The sequence below is a fragment of the Drosophila ananassae genome, chromosome 2R (assembly GCF_017639315.1).
Source record: "Drosophila ananassae strain 14024-0371.13 chromosome 2R, ASM1763931v2, whole genome shotgun sequence".
NCBI classification, from domain to species: Eukaryota; Metazoa; Arthropoda; class Insecta; order Diptera; family Drosophilidae; genus Drosophila; species Drosophila ananassae.
The window spans coordinates 9,806,609-9,821,580 of NC_057928.1; the positions used below are offsets into that span (position 1 = coordinate 9,806,609).

General features: G+C 42.8%; 3 protein-coding genes across 7 annotated transcripts; 2 read left to right on the top strand and 1 right to left on the bottom strand.

Moving 5' to 3' along the window:
- Nucleotides 1-92: 92 nt before the first annotated feature.
- LOC6493575 (serine/threonine-protein kinase PLK4) lies at nucleotides 93-2,913 on the bottom strand. The gene is made up of 7 exons (XM_001957991.4): nucleotides 2,741-2,913; nucleotides 2,587-2,682; nucleotides 1,747-2,527; nucleotides 1,242-1,689; nucleotides 666-1,182; nucleotides 458-607; nucleotides 93-398 (listed from the first exon to the last, which is right to left on the bottom strand). Exons 1-7 carry the CDS (start codon nucleotides 2,774-2,776, stop codon nucleotides 114-116), a joined length of 2,313 nt encoding a protein of 770 aa, XP_001958027.1. The 5' UTR covers nucleotides 2,777-2,913; the 3' UTR covers nucleotides 93-113.
- Nucleotides 2,914-3,250: 337 nt separating this feature from the next.
- Nucleotides 3,251-9,410, top strand: LOC6506360 (cyclin-dependent kinase 12). Of its 2 annotated transcripts, XM_014909231.3 has the most exons (8): nucleotides 3,251-3,622; nucleotides 4,358-4,895; nucleotides 4,953-5,752; nucleotides 5,807-5,966; nucleotides 6,081-7,305; nucleotides 7,371-7,759; nucleotides 8,007-8,480; nucleotides 8,548-9,410. In XM_014909231.3, the coding sequence occupies exons 2-8, from the start codon at nucleotides 4,699-4,701 to the stop codon at nucleotides 8,705-8,707; spliced, it is 3,405 nt and encodes a 1,134-aa protein (XP_014764717.1). In that variant the 5' UTR covers nucleotides 3,251-3,622; nucleotides 4,358-4,698; the 3' UTR covers nucleotides 8,708-9,410. The 2 variants fall into 2 exon arrangements, with proteins under 2 accessions (XP_014764717.1, XP_001958026.1); XM_001957990.4 differs by lacking the exon at nucleotides 3,251-3,622 and having other exon boundaries at nucleotides 4,258-4,895.
- Nucleotides 9,411-9,663: 253 nt separating this feature from the next.
- Nucleotides 9,664-14,951, top strand: LOC6506362 (WD repeat-containing protein 26 homolog). Of its 4 annotated transcripts, none has more exons than XM_014909232.3 (4): nucleotides 9,664-10,305; nucleotides 11,655-12,692; nucleotides 12,965-13,917; nucleotides 13,970-14,951. In XM_014909232.3, exons 2-4 carry the CDS (start codon nucleotides 12,234-12,236, stop codon nucleotides 14,448-14,450), a joined length of 1,893 nt encoding a protein of 630 aa, XP_014764718.1. In that variant the 5' UTR covers nucleotides 9,664-10,305; nucleotides 11,655-12,233; the 3' UTR covers nucleotides 14,451-14,951. The 4 variants fall into 4 exon arrangements, with proteins under 4 accessions (XP_014764718.1, XP_032309831.1, XP_032309830.1 ...); XM_032453940.2 differs by having other exon boundaries at nucleotides 9,664-10,278; XM_032453939.2 differs by having other exon boundaries at nucleotides 9,685-10,236.
- The last annotated feature ends 21 nt before the right edge of the window (nucleotides 14,952-14,972 follow it).

The window sequence follows — 14,972 nt, forward strand, 5'->3', positions numbered from 1 at the left end:
AACACCAATTAAAGGACAAGGGAACTTAAAAAATATATATTTACTTTTATTTTACAATACAAGTGTATTCTTTTGTGCTTAAGAACCTAGACAAGTATAACTTTTTGATTTGATTATAAAAGCATGCGATTGTAGCAAGGCGTTGTCGTTTTGGGAGTCATTGCATTGAATTCAATCTTCCTGCTGTTGCTCAAAAGAGGAGCTGTCTTCAACTTCAGCTGAATGTGCGGCAGCTGGCTGAGCTTTTCTCGGACTGTGAATGGCAAGTCGTCGTCTTTGCCGAAGTGAGTGGAAATTCCGTTCGATTGGGTGTAAGTTACACCGCCTCCTTGAATGTCCGGGATAATAGACACCACAGATCCATCATAAAATTGCACCTGTACAACTCCATGGGATAACTAAAAAAGATATCGGTATATTTCTGAAAATCTCTTTAAACTTTAAAGGAGTATCCCACCTCTGTAGCCACTCCAATATCTGGAAGATTGATGCGTTTAATCGGAATATTTTGCTGAGAGGCCCGCATATTTGTTCTTGAGGAGTTTGATCCAAAGTCAGTGGTATTTCGAATCGACGAAATAGTGCTTACAGAAAAGTTGATTGAGCCCTACGACGAAAAATGAATCAATAAACTATCTAAAGAAAGAAAGGAGTTTCATACTAACCTGATTCGATTTTGGTGTTGAATAGGCAAAGTTCGTAGTATCCCTGAGACCGTCAAGCCTTTGGGATGGTTGCACCTCTGTGACTGGCCTGCGTCCGATCGTGACAGGAAAACAACTATTGTCTTTAGTCTGGGCCATTTCCAAGGCATTGCTGATGCTGACACAGTGTGTGAAGCACTCGTTTCCATGATCTATCATGGATCGAGCTTCTGAGCCAACATGATCCGATAATAGCATCCCATTCGCATTATGAACCTTAAGTCCCTCAGAGGGCGATTTCGTCAGCTTGGCCCCCGAATAGAAGCGAATCTCAAAGTCCGTCATCGTTTCCATCAGTTGGCATTTTCCCAATGCACTGAAGTAGGTGACTTTCGGTGTTTTGCTCTTTACTAGGCCCACAAAACGATCGGCATAGACATATTTCTTCCAATGTTTGCTAGGCAAACTGTCGTAGTTGTAAACACAGTCCTCGTTCGGTATCTGGAGCTCTGGTGGATGATCTCTTATGGGTAAGCCACTAAATAATATACATCTAAATTAAATAAAATGTTAAAAAGATAAAGGATTCTTCCTTACCGCCCGGGATCAGGTTGGTAAATTATAATACGCCTTCCATCGTCCGAAATGCGACAAATATCAGTAACTCGGTCTTCATTAAACTTCGGCCGATACTTCAGAAACTCGAGTACAACCTCGCCATTCCTCAAAATACTCATAATTGCATTTTTTGTTTTATATCGCGTCGGTAACAATCTCTTGGTATTTAGTGGAGGCACCGAAATGCGTTCCTCCTTTAGAGGAGCAGGCTTCTCTTTCATGGGAACGTCCATGCGGAAGGGAGTATCCTTTTCGGTCGTCAACCAATTGTGTTCCATACGGGTGCTAGAGGGTTGCTTGAATAAGCCCGGCTGATCATAGGTGGGCCGGTACTTGTCCTGCATATACTCTTCCTGTATTTGTGGTAATCCTTGAAGGGGTGCCGTATTTTCTACCGACCGAAGGCGCTGCGAGTTTCTGGAGTCGCCTAATGGGATTCGAAATAGTTATTTAAAGCCTTAAATAATTATTTTTCAGTACTTACTGCTTGCGAACGTGATAATCCCACTGTCCCCACTCTCCAGGCTCTGACTGAACACGTTCAACGCACCCGGCGTTGAGTACACTCCGTTGGAGCTGTTCTCCAATCTCTTTGTCAAAAACGGATGCCGTAGAACATGTTCCAGGGCAATGCGCTCATGTGGAACCTTCTTCAGTAACTTGTTAATCAAGTCCTGGGCCTCAAAGGATAAATGAGTTGGCATTATGTATTCGGATAAGACAACTTTATTAAGAGTAGTTTGCACAGCATCCGTTTCGAAGGGAGGCCGACCAACCAGCAGGGTGTAGAGCATGCAGCCCACGCTCCACACATCAGCAGGTAAACCATGGGATGTCCGGGAAACTACCTCAGGTGAAATATAGTTAGGAGTTCCACACATGGTCACATGTCTCTCATCAGGCCGCTTGAGCTGCGTGGCTAGCCCAAAGTCGGCGATCTTTACGTGCATTTCCTTGCTTAGAAGCAGGTTGGACAAGGAAATATCCCTGTGCATAATGTTATGGGAATGCAGGTACAGCAGGCCCGCTACCACCTGCCTCAGAATCGATGCAGCCTCTGCCTCCGTAAAGGGTCTGCCAATGTGGTTCATATAGCGATGCAGCTCCCCATTATGGGCCAGTTCCAGTACTAAATAAACGTAGTTGGCGTCTTGAAAGAACGTGTACAGCTGCAGCACTGAAGGGTGCTTGAGACGCGAATGGATCTCCACCTCCTGTCGCACCCGATTGGTCAATCCTGTGCCCTGGATGAGTTTTTTGTCGATCTAGTGGATAAATGCTTAATTTAGTACTATCTGCACTGAAAATTATAATTTTTATTTACCATTTTGATAGCTACATCCTGGTGCGTGTGTAGGCATCTTGCCTTATAGACACTCGCGAAACCTCCTTTACCCAACAAGTGCTGTACTTCGTACTCCTGAAATGTTAAACCACGATTGAACAATATTTAAAGGCTATTTAAGTAAAAGCACCACCTCAATTGTTTCTCCAAAGGCCCGGTTGGATAACATTGTCACTCTTTGTTATTATAAACGCTATGCCTATTGCTTATTATTATTATTATTATTCAACCAAAGCCATGTAAACAAACAAGCGAAAAAAATTTGAAAAGGAACGCCACAATAAGTGTTGGTAAAGAAATGCCTGATATCAAAAAAGATTTACCCACACTATTAAAAATTTAATTTATCGATGTTTTTTTTTAATTTTCTTTAATTATTATTAAATTCTCGTTTAAAACTACAATATACATATGATTGTAGAATTTTTTTAAACTAAACCATTAAAAACCAAGACTTTCAGTCAGGATACAATTTTTAAGATCTTCTGTGTGACCATGAGAGGTTCTGCAATATTATTTTATTACTTTAATTAAAAGTTTCCTATTTTTTTAGTATTAGTTTTGTTGATTTTTAAAACATTCTACTAAAATAAGCGTTTAAAAATATATAGTTTTCTCATCATTTATTTTCTTATCGCATCCCACGGCATTGAAGAATTCTGCAGCCCTGGTTGATTAATCGCCGAGAATTTGCCAGCTATTGCAAATGCAGAAAATCGAATTTATTCTAATGGTTTAGCTACATAAACAATGCCTAATACATGAAACTTGCTTTTGAACAAACTCTTTTATATCTGTAGTAAACATACAAAGAACTAATTCAATTTTCGAGCAAAGAATCAGATTCGAATGAGTAAACAATGGCGAAAAGTATGAGTCGTGTTATTTAATAACTTGGGGAAAAACAGTGCGCTTATTTCGGCATATATCAGGATCAAAAACGTGTTTTCGGTTCACCGCGGTCTCGTCAATGTCCTTAAAAGTGGTGTTTGCATAATTTTCCCAACAAAAACAGGTAAGTTCTCAGAACAATAAAGTGGCCCACATCCATACGTATATTCTTGCGTATGTTTGTATGCCCCTTGCAGCTTCACACACACTTTTGTAAGACACTACGTCACCGACGAGCAACAGTGCTAAAACAGTGTTGTAAAGTATCCTTGGAAATCATTGAATTAATTTAAAATATATTTAAAATTTAATATTATAAATAATTTCATATAACTTTCGTTTTTGCTGTGAAGCAAAAGTTTTCTCTTAAACAAGATTCATTTAAACTTTTTGAAACAAACCTAAAATCTAAACCGGCAATAGAGTTATTATGTTTTTATTAATGTAAATATGAAATAACATTTTATGTTTTATCATTTTATGAACTTTTAAATAGATAAAGATAAATTCTACATATTAAATAATTTATGTATTTGAAAAGTATCCAGAAAAAGGAAACCATTCAAGAACATTTTCTACAGTCTATAGTTCGGTTAATAAAACTAGATTCAAAAAAACTAGATCAAAACAGTATTTGAATAAAAAAATATTGCGAAGTAAATATCTAAAGTCCTATTAAATATTTTAGTTAAGTTTAAAAAATAAAGAACCCAAAAGCCAAGATCGAATAATCCTAGATATTCATCGCATAACATATTGGTTTGGACACACCGTAGAAAGCGGAGACGATATCTGGTCACACTTCAACACATTATAACCTTAAAATGACAAGTTATAATTTTTTGTATGTTAATTTTAGTGGGAAGAAACATTAATTTGACCATTAAACCTCCCGTGCCCTGAAAGCCGAACTTGCTAGATGGTAATTAGCTGATGTATGTGCGCGATAAACATGTAAAGAAGACATCTCACGAATTTGTGGTAGTGCAGAGAAGCAGCGATGTAAATAAATTCGGTGCTGCTTTGAGGAAAATTTCCCTTTCAAGCTACAGAAAATAGCTCCGCTTGCATCTGCAGTAGAATAAAACGGGGATAAAAATAAAAAAAACAGACTCGCAATTACGAAAGTGTTTAAGGAATCGTACAGACAAGGATTTGGATCTTCCGGGTGCTCCGATCCAGGGAAGATTCTACATTAAGATGCATGCATCTTCCGCCGCGGCGACCGCACTTGTGGAGTACTCGGACGTCAGCTCGGAGGACTTCTCGGATCCCGAGGCCGGAGAGGCGGACCATGCCGCAGCAAATAACAAGAAACCAAAGCCAGCCACGGATAATCAGTTTACAAAAAATCGGCCCGCACCTAAGCCCGAAAAGGAAGGCTATGACAATTACAGGTAATAATACTGCAGATCCATTAGAATCATATATTAAAGAATAGTCAAATTTCACAGGAAACGGCGTGGTGAAGAAGCGAATGAGTCACACACTAGGAAAGAGTCCTCTAATCATAGAGAGGCTCCCGCATCTACTGCATCGAAGGACGAGCTATGGAGCAGGGAGCTGTACATGTCCAGCGACGACACCATCGACACCGATGAACTGGAGGCAGAGATGAAGCGGCAGAAGCGAAAAAAGCAGAAGAAGGAGAAGCAGAAGCACAAGTCCAAAAAGAAGTCCAAGAAGCGAAAGAAGAAACGGGCAAAGTCCTACTCCAGCATCGAATCCATGTCTGACAACGAGATCAACGCCCTTTTGGACCGTCGCTACACTCCTCCCACTGCTCCGCAAAAGAGCAACGAGCGAACGGTCAGTGCAGCGCCTCCTCACATCACGGACAGCAGTCCGCCAACCACTCCGCCTCCCTCGCGGCGCGCCAATAATAGCAGCGGCTACTACGGCGATTCCGAACGAGTGGAAGCCAGCAGTACCTCATTGGGCAGTAATTTGCAGGTGACTGTCACAAACAAGTCGGCTGGTGGCAGCAGGCATCGGACTCCTCCTTCCTCCGCTCGATCCAGTGGCAATGGACCAAGGTTTGCCACCTCCCCGCGCACTCCACCGCCATCGCATCATATCAGCGGTGGAGGAGTTGCGGGGACATCAGGAGCTCGCGACTCGCGGAGCTCCCGGTATGCGCAGAGTCCCCACAAAGATGATATCAGTTTGCATCACCGCAGTAGCCACCACGATGGCTACCAGGGGCGCTACTCGTCTACCAATGATGGCAGGAAGCTAAAGCGGTTGACACCAGGTTGGTTCATTAAGATATCCCTTCTTAAACCGTATTAATTTGTTGATTCTTTAGAAATGGATCGCTACAACCACCAATCAACTACGCCGCCCCACAAAAGACGAAAGTACGGCGATGGCCGGGATGTGAGCATCAGTAACATCGACCACAGCAGACACCATTCGAGCAAATACGATCGCTATAGCAGAGATCGGTATTCCAGAAGGTCATCGAGGTATAGCATGTAGTTCTAGAGTTGTAGTAGAAGTTTTAAAGAAATTTGTACAGTTTCAACATTTTTAACTTTATGGAATTAAAATATTAATACTTGCTTTGTAACCCTTTTCAGGAGCCCAAGTGTGCAACACTCGAGGAGTCGGCAATCTCCCTTAGGCGGCCTTACGTCCAGCGGGGCGAGCTCCAACGCTTTCCGTCATAGTAGCAGCCACAAACACAAGTACAGCTCGGCGGCTAGCCCACCGTCCTCCCACACGACAAGGTCATCGAAACGCACCTCTGGAGTTGGAACTTCAGCGGATCGTTACTCGAGGTCACCGCGCACCAGTTCCCGTTACATGGACTTGTCGTCGCCTTCGCCTGTGGGTGCCTCCAGCTCTCACCACCACTCCCATCACTCGCATCGCCGTTCACCAAAGATGAGGAGCCAACGAACTAGAGGGGGCAGTCGCCGCCGGTCACCCAGCTCGATCAGTAGCGACAGCTCGGCATCGCACAGTCGATCACCTGCCTCACGGGACCTCAAGAGCAAACGCGAGGAGTATATTAAGAAGATTAGCGAGACAAGCCTGTTTGCTGAATTGGTGAAGGATCGGCACAAAAGACAGAAGGCTCTGAAGGAGATTATCGAACGGCAAGAGGAGAACAGCAACAGCAATAGCAATGGCGCCCTGACCATCAACGATAACAGCTCGTCGGTCGATGGCAATACACCGAACTCGGGACCTGGAAGTGGAACACCAGCGGCGCTAGGCACGACTTCCAATGGCCTTGAGGTGGCAAAACATGGCGGCAAAGCAGACTTCGACCTCAACAACATTCCCATGCCAAACAAGGAGATTGACCCGCTTCCAAACACAAACCTTAGCTCCACTGACGTCTTGGACAGCTCCACGCCATTGAAACCCTCCCAGCAGACGACGTTAATCTCCAACCTCAAGCCGAAGAGTCTGACTGCGCTGCCGTTGCCACCTGGGATGAATGCCCTTGATTTGGTCAATGAAAGATCTCCGTCGCCGGCGCAGAAAAAAGAATCGGATGAGAAAAATATCAATTCCAACGCCGGCACCAACAAAAGTCTGTTAAATCTTCCAATGCCGCCGGTAATTCCGGGAAGTGAGGAACTTAGCGGCGATGACGATGTTATCGACAGTCCAGAGGACTTTGATGTACCATCGGGAGGCAATGCGGGTAGTGGCCATGGCGGCCAATCTAACCGTCGTCGGCCCGTGATACTCAATCGAAGGGATTCACGAAACAACGTCCGTGACTGGGGCGAGCGCTGCGTGGATGTGTTCGAGATGATTGCCCAAATTGGAGAAGGAACTTATGGGCAGGTAAGGGATAAAATAAAGCTTGAAAAATGTTCAACTGAATATTCAAACCATTTTTCTACTTTTAGGTCTACAAGGCTCGGGATAACCATACCAATGACATGGTGGCCCTGAAGAAGGTCCGCCTTGAGCACGAAAAGGAGGGCTTTCCCATTACGGCTGTGCGTGAAATCAAAATATTGCGGCAACTGAACCACCGCAACATAGTCAACCTGCACGAAATTGTGACGGACAAACAGGATGCTGTAGAGTTTCGTAAAGATAAGGGTTCCTTCTACTTGGTGTTCGAGTACATGGACCACGATCTAATGGGCCTGCTCGAGTCCGGCATGGTTGACTTTAACGAGGAGAACAACGCGAGTATCATGAAGCAGCTATTGGACGGCCTCAACTACTGCCACAAAAAGAATTTTCTCCATCGAGACATCAAGTGCTCGAACATTTTAATGAACAACAGGTGGGGAGCGTTAGGGTGCTTTACTTATATAAAACTGAGTGGTGGTTGTTCAGCGCAGTTACTATTTGATAATTACTATAAGATACTCTAATATTTATTGTCCATCTGCTTGGCAGCGATTGTTCCATTCCCTTGCAATCCCCCATTATTACTTTTAGTTTTGTGAAATCCTTTTTCAGCAATACTTTGGAGGGAAATCGGTTTTCTTTGAAAATACTTATAGTTTTTTCCTCCTCTCTTTCTACAGAGGTAAAGTCAAACTGGCGGATTTCGGTCTGGCGCGACTATATAACGCCGACGATCGAGAACGTCCCTATACGAACAAAGTAATAACCCTGTGGTATCGTCCGCCGGAGCTTCTGCTGGGCGAGGAGCGGTATGGTCCGTCGATCGATGTCTGGTCATGTGGCTGCATTCTTGGCGAGCTCTTTGTGAAGCGGCCGCTGTTCCAGGCCAATGCCGAGATGGCCCAGCTGGAGACCATATCGAAGATTTGCGGCTCTCCAGTGCCAGCCGTGTGGCCGAATGTTATTAAGCTGCCCCTGTTTCACACTCTTAAGCAGAAGAAGACGCATCGCCGTCGCCTGCGAGAAGATTTTGAGTTTATGCCGGCGCAGGCACTGGACCTTCTGGACAAAATGCTGGACCTCGATCCTGACAAGCGCATCACGGCCGAAGATGCGCTCCGTTCGCCATGGCTTAAGAAAATTAACCCTGACGAGTAAGTCTCCTTTCTGGGTGTTTGATGTGAACCAGTCTGATGTTTTTTTTTTGAAATCTATTTAAAGCATGCCCACGCCACAGTTGCCGACGTGGCAGGACTGCCATGAGCTGTGGAGCAAAAAGCGACGTCGTCAGCTGCGGGAACAACAAGAGGCACTGCCTCCGACGGTGATAGCCTCGACCAAATACCAGCAGCATGGAGCTGCTATGGTGGGAGATGCTTAGCATTTGCTGTATGCTTCGCTTCTCAACGTAAGGGAGAGCAGTAAACAGCACGTTGAAGATGGGGAGGAGGAGAATGTATGTGCCTGGTGGCACTAGTAACTAATAGTAACGTAACTAGTAATGGGATTCTGTTGTTCGTGGACAGGGTCAGAATAGTTTGAGTTACTCTAACCTAACCGCTGTTGCGTTTCAAACAGCTTCAATAAAGTCTTGGCTACATTTATAAATTGCTTTATATGTTGGGCATATTGAATCGATCGCTGTAAAAACTTAATAATAACAATTATTATTCTTATATATATTTGGTTTTAAATATTTAAATTTATTTTTCAACTTGTATTTATTGTTCAATCGAATCTAATATTGGCAATCGCTAGAGGCCTCATCAATAATGAGCAGGAATGCAATAATTCACGAAGCAAGATAATGTAAAATAATAACTCAGTGCGTATAAATATTTCAGAAACGAGCGATTCACACAGTTTTGCGAAGCGATTTTCGAGTGAGTACGTTTCAAAGCCTACGACATAAGCGTACATAGTGAAGCAGTTAAAGATTAGCATTTTAATAAAAAACAAATTGTTATATAATAATAAATAGACTACAGATAGTATATTGACTAGCTTAGTTTGTGAATAAGTATTTAAGTAAAGTGTAAATTATAAATGAATTTATCAAGTAAATATGTACTAATTTACCCATACGTTGGCATTTGATAAGTTTTATATTTTAAAATTATGTTTGAACGCACACAGCATGCGACATCAGATGCATGATGTGCGTGAGACTGAAACCGATTTCACTCAAAATTTTGTAAATAGGTTGATTATTAATGCAATTATATTACACCCACAACAAAAGTAATATCTAAACAAGGAAATTGTCTAATATTTTGAACATTAAGAACTATCAAAATAAAGAAGAAGTATAAAAATGCAAAACAATGGCTAGTTTAGTTTCGGGAGGCTTTATTTTTTAATTACTTATTTGATTTTTAAACAATATTTTCAGTGAAGATTATAGATAATTAAATTCATATTTTTCTTTAAAACAATTATTTCGAGTTTTTTCTATTGAATTTGAATAAAATTAAAAAATGTTTAACTGAAAAAGTTTTATTTGAAAAATATACTAAATACGAATATACCGAGTTTCAAGTCATCATTTTTTAACTGAATTATATTGATGCACAATATGGGATGATAAGTCATCCCATATGTTAAGTACATGATCCTTAAATTATAATTCAAAATTGAATTGGCAGCAATATAATTTTTTAATCTTTAAATGAAACAAATTATTGACTTAATTTGTACATGATTTGCTGTCAGTTTCTGTTAGATTTATATTCATCAACTTATTTATTCTGTAATAAACGTTTAAAAGAACAAAAATTTCTTAAATTTTATATTTATTTTTTAAAAATAATATTCTGTTTTCCCTGCTTTTGGTATTTTTTCCATAAATTGACTTTTCGTGCGGCCACACTGTTTTCGAGCTGCAGCTAAGTGCGTTTCATCATCAGATTTGTATGTATATTGTGTCCGTTCGTCTTTGTTTTTCAATTGCAAGTCCGTCAATTAACAAATGTTTCTACGGTTTGTCCATTTAATCATTTGCTCATTTAATTCAACCATTTAGTCGGGTGTCTATGTGTGAGACAGTGTCTGCTTGTACATCAATGTATGAATATTACGGATGCACTTGGAAGGCCAAAAGAGAAATGCAAGGTGGAAAGTGAAGAGGGGATCGAAAATCCCAGCAGCTGAGTTAATGTAAAAGCCAACATCCGCAACTGTTTTTAGATTGTTAAAACTGCGGATAAGGAACAAGATACTCGCCAATATTTCGAAAAGAAAATGAAAACCTTGTGCGTGTAACATCTGAATATGTATGTAAATAGATGTATTTTCCCCATTCCTTTGTACTGAAAACAAAGCAAAGTTGATTAATACGAGGTGCACAGTCGGGGGCGGAAGTATTGTCTATTTCGAACCTAGTTCACTTTCCCAAAAAAAAAAAAAACATTCCCTGAAAAGTATCTTTACAGATAATTTTACTTTCTTCTAAGACGTAGTAAGTTCTTTATCACAAAATTGGGTTACCAGTTGTATTGGTGTGCAAAGCCACGAAAAGATTCATGTTAAGGTTGTAAGATTTCTCAACTTTACTTATGGATCTATTATAAAGAAAATTGTGTACAAGTTTTTTAAATAAAATAAACGCTGTAAATGTATATACAACGCACAGGGTCGTCAATGGAATTCATTGTTTTAGGAACTATTGAAATGGGGGTGCATTTTCTCTGATGGTGTGGGTGAACCAGTTTTTTCTCGTAAATCATTTAAAATTGTTTTTATACGAGTTTTCGAAATATTTACTATAACTTTTCTATGATTTTCCTTCGTTGGAAAAGGTTGTGCTGTCCCGAGACTTTTCAAAAACAAAAATTTTGTCTCGAAATACGTTCAGATCAAATGTATCTTTTAAAACGCAATACCAATACTTTTGGCCATGACTGTGCAGCAAACATCTAGTGATGCCTGTATGTAAAATGTGCATACTTACAGATGTAAGTGTGTAGGAAGTAAAATATCCGAATGTAAATACCCTTGAAGTCATCATTGCTCTATTGATTGATTAATAAAATAGAATATAAGGAAGGAATTTAAGAAAAGATAGAATAAAATGAGAAATTTTATAGATAGACTTTTTCGTGCAAGAATTTTTAAGATTTAAGAAATTAATACTACTTATAATTTATTTATTTAATTAAATTTTTAGGTTGGAGAAATGGAAATGTAGAAATCAAATTTTTTCCTTATCGGGAAATTGAATTTTAATCCACATGAACCATTATCATTTTGATCGATAAATGAAAGCTTCAGTTATTGGATTTATTTTACAAAGTTGCTGAAATGTAAAACCGTTTTATGTTCGCTTCCAGATTCCCATTTGCGGTCGTAGAACGTCGGGGAACTGCTATCAGCGTGTGCTATCAACTGCCAGAAACGGAGCCGTAATCACGCTGATACCCTTTGCGGAATCGACACCACAGGCCGCCTAGGCCCAGCAGACTCAGAAGGCACTCGGTCAAGATTGAGGAGATCTCGAGGCTAAGGCTAAGGCTAGGGCTGAGCCAGAGGCAGAGCCAGGAGCTGCTTGTTGCTGTGCGGTGCGCAAAGGACTCAAAATTGATAGAAACAACAAAAAGGCTGCTGCAACTGGTGCCTCATCCGAGGACCAGCCGCCGCGCAAAAAGGGTCGTCGCTCAGGAGGCTCTTCGTCCTCATCCTCGTCCGTATCCGTTTCCGTTTCTGTTACCCCCGCCGCAGGATCAATAGATGCAGCATCTACGTCGCGAGCGGCCCAACAGCTACAACAACAATTGAACCCTAATTCGACAGGCACACCAGGAAGTACACGAACCAGAAAATCGACCTCCCCCCCAGAAGGCAGCAGCAACAAGAAAAGACACAGGGACAACCACAGCAGCAGTGCCCGATCCAGCAATTGTGGACCGATCATGCAGAGCACTACTTCTACGTCTAGCGGCTCCGGCTCCCGGCCATCGGAGGGTTCAGCCCAAAATTCCGGGGGCAGTGCCGAGAACGTCGCATCCGGCAGCAATGATGAGAGCGCAGGAATCGGTATCGGCGATGAGAATCCGTCCGGCAGCAGCGCTGCCACCAACGGTCACGACGCCAAACACAATGGCTTCCTTGTGAACAACAACGGCAGCAGCAGTTGCATCGTCGATGGGGAGAACAATCGGGAGAATACCAGCTACAGTGGCGTGCAACTGGACAAGTCAAACCAGGAGATCATTCGACTGATCGGGCAGTACTTGCACGACGTCGGCCTGGATAAGTCTGTGAAGACACTTATGGGAGAATCTGGCTGCTACTTGGAGCATCCGTCGGCCACCAAGTTCCGCGAGCACGTGCTCATGGGCGACTGGGCGAAAGCCGATTCGGATTTAAAGGTAAAGCAAGGTTTAGGCAATACAATAATAATAAATAAAGATCTAGAGTTACTTGGTAGTTCTTTAAGTATAAGGGTTTCAATGTCCCAATCTGATTAAATAGTTTTATCACCCGTTTTATGATCTACGCAAGTGTAGCTTATCTAAAAGTGGGAAAAATTATAGTTTATCTGTTACAATCTTATCAAAGTTCTGCCCCAAAAAATAAATTAAGAAGTTAGGAAAGCTAAACTTTCTCCATAGTAACTAACCCATTTATTTTCTTTATTAAGGACTTGGAACCACTTATCGACAATGGAAAACTGTCAACGATCACCGAAATGAAATTCATCCTGCTTGAGCAAAAGTATCTGGAGCACCTGGACGATGGAAATCCACTCGAAGCCTTGCATGTGCTTCGCAGCGAGCTAACACCGCTGCAGCACAATATATCGCGGGTGCACCAGCTGTCCTCTTACATGATGTGCTCGACCAACCAGGACCTCTACCAGCGGGCCAAATGGGAGGGCAAGGGAATCGTGTCTCGGGCGCTTGTTATGGAACGCCTGCAGTCGTTCATGCCGCCTTCCGTGATGATGTCGCCGCGTAGGTTGAAAACACTGCTGCAGCAGGCCGTGGAGCTGCAGAGCCAGCACTGCCCCTGCCACGACATGGCCTGGGAGACCAATCTAGGGACTGTGTCTCTGCTGACAGACCATTGTTGCACCACGGACGGCTTCCCCATGCAGACCATACAGATCCTCACCGACCACTGCGACGAGGTCTGGTTCTGCAAGTTCTCGCCAGACGGCCTGAAGCTGGCCACCGGCAGCAAGGACTCGACTGTGATCATCTGGGACGTCGACCCCTACAAGCTCACCCTCAAACACCGGCGTGTTCTCGACGGTCAGGCGCAGCTCAGCGTTAGCTTTGTCAGCTGGAGTCCTGACTCGAAGCTCATCCTCGTCGGCGGCACCGAGGACTCTCACGAACTCTACATTTGGAACGTCGACGATGGCAAACTGGTGGTCAAGTTCTCTCAGTCTTTAGAGGACAGCTTGGCCTGCGGTGCCTTTAGCCGCGACGGCAGCCGCTTCGTCTGTGGCGGCCAAAAAGGTCAGCTCTACCTGTGCGACCTGAACGGCACCATCGTCGACTCCTGGGAGGGCGTGCGCGTGAACAGCATAGCCTTCCGGGCGGACAACAAGACTATTTTAGCGGCTGATAATCATTACCGTATAAGAGGGTAAGTGTAGTTTGTAAAAACTAATATGTTTATTAATTTTGGCCAATTTCAGGTATAACTTCGATAACCCGCATTCAGACTTTGATATTCTGAGGGAACCGCATCCAATTATGACCTTCAGCATCAACTCCGCTGACCGCCTAGCGCTGCTGAACGTCTCCAACCAAGGCCTTCATTTGTGGGACATTGAGGACAAGTGTCTGGTGCGCCGATTCCAGGGTATACGGCAAAGTAACTTTGCCATACACTCTTGCTTCGGCGGTGTCAACGAGAGCTTTGTAGCCAGCGGAAGCGAGGACAAAGTCGTCTATATTTGGCACATCAAGCGCGAAGAGCCGCTTGCCAAGCTGGCCGGCCACACCAAGACAGTCAACTGCGTGTCCTGGAATCCCGTCTACCCGTCCCTATTGGCCAGCGCCAGCGATGACGCCACCGTCAGGATCTGGGGACCCAAGCCGAACGGTAGCAGTGCAACGACTGAGAGCGACGACTGCTCCTCGAGCTCGTCCTCGTCTTCGTGGAATATGACTTAAGATCGTAAGAGGATAGGAAATGGATGTGCAAAGGGATGGATATTGGATGCTGATTTAGGTTTAGGCGCCCAGATTTCGATTGCGACTTGGATTTCGATATCGATTTGGATATATAATGCAGAAGGTGGTGTCCCGCTCTGCTACAAACTGCCATTACAAAAAATATGTATGAGCAGCATGACTTACGATTAGCATTAATTACTTAAGTACATTCATACGAATGGAGAGGCATAACATCATATCTACTATGCTATAACCACAAATCAATTCGATTCGTTCTCAGATGTCTTTTTTATGTACCAATTATGTAAACCCGGTCTATATTACCGACGACTGTTCTCGGGCTTTTTATCTAACGAAAAGTTAATCGATCTGCTTGGTTCCAAATTCATTGCCATTTGATTCGTTCTCTGCAGTTTCCAACATATAGTATGTAACACAATTTGACGTATTTCATAACCAACAGATACAATAAAAATAGTTCTATATATGTTTTTAAAATTCGACTCTTTTCTTTTCGTA

Excerpts from the sequence above, each read along its gene's own strand:
- LOC6493575 (XM_001957991.4), bottom strand. The coding sequence starts at position 2,776 with ATGTTATCCAACCGGGCCTTTGGAGAAACAATTGAG. Across the intron at positions 2,683-2,740 it reads CCTTTGGAGAAACAATTGAG|GAGTACGAAGTACAGCACTT; the intron begins GTGGTGCTTTTA and ends TTAACATTTCAG. Across the intron at positions 1,690-1,746 it reads GATTATCACGTTCGCAAGCA|GCGACTCCAGAAACTCGCAG; the intron begins GTAAGTACTGAA and ends GAATCCCATTAG.
- LOC6506360 (XM_014909231.3), top strand. The coding sequence starts at position 4,699 with ATGCATGCATCTTCCGCCGCGGCGACCGCACTTGTGGAGTACTCGGAC. Across the intron at positions 5,967-6,080 it reads TATTCCAGAAGGTCATCGAG|GAGCCCAAGTGTGCAACACT; the intron begins GTATAGCATGTA and ends AACCCTTTTCAG. Across the intron at positions 7,760-8,006 it reads AACATTTTAATGAACAACAG|AGGTAAAGTCAAACTGGCGG; the intron begins GTGGGGAGCGTT and ends CTCTTTCTACAG.
- LOC6506362 (XM_014909232.3), top strand. The coding sequence starts at position 12,234 with ATGCAGAGCACTACTTCTACGTCTAGCGGCTCCGGCTCCCGGCCATCG. Across the intron at positions 12,693-12,964 it reads AAGCCGATTCGGATTTAAAG|GACTTGGAACCACTTATCGA; the intron begins GTAAAGCAAGGT and ends TTCTTTATTAAG. Across the intron at positions 13,918-13,969 it reads AATCATTACCGTATAAGAGG|GTATAACTTCGATAACCCGC; the intron begins GTAAGTGTAGTT and ends GGCCAATTTCAG.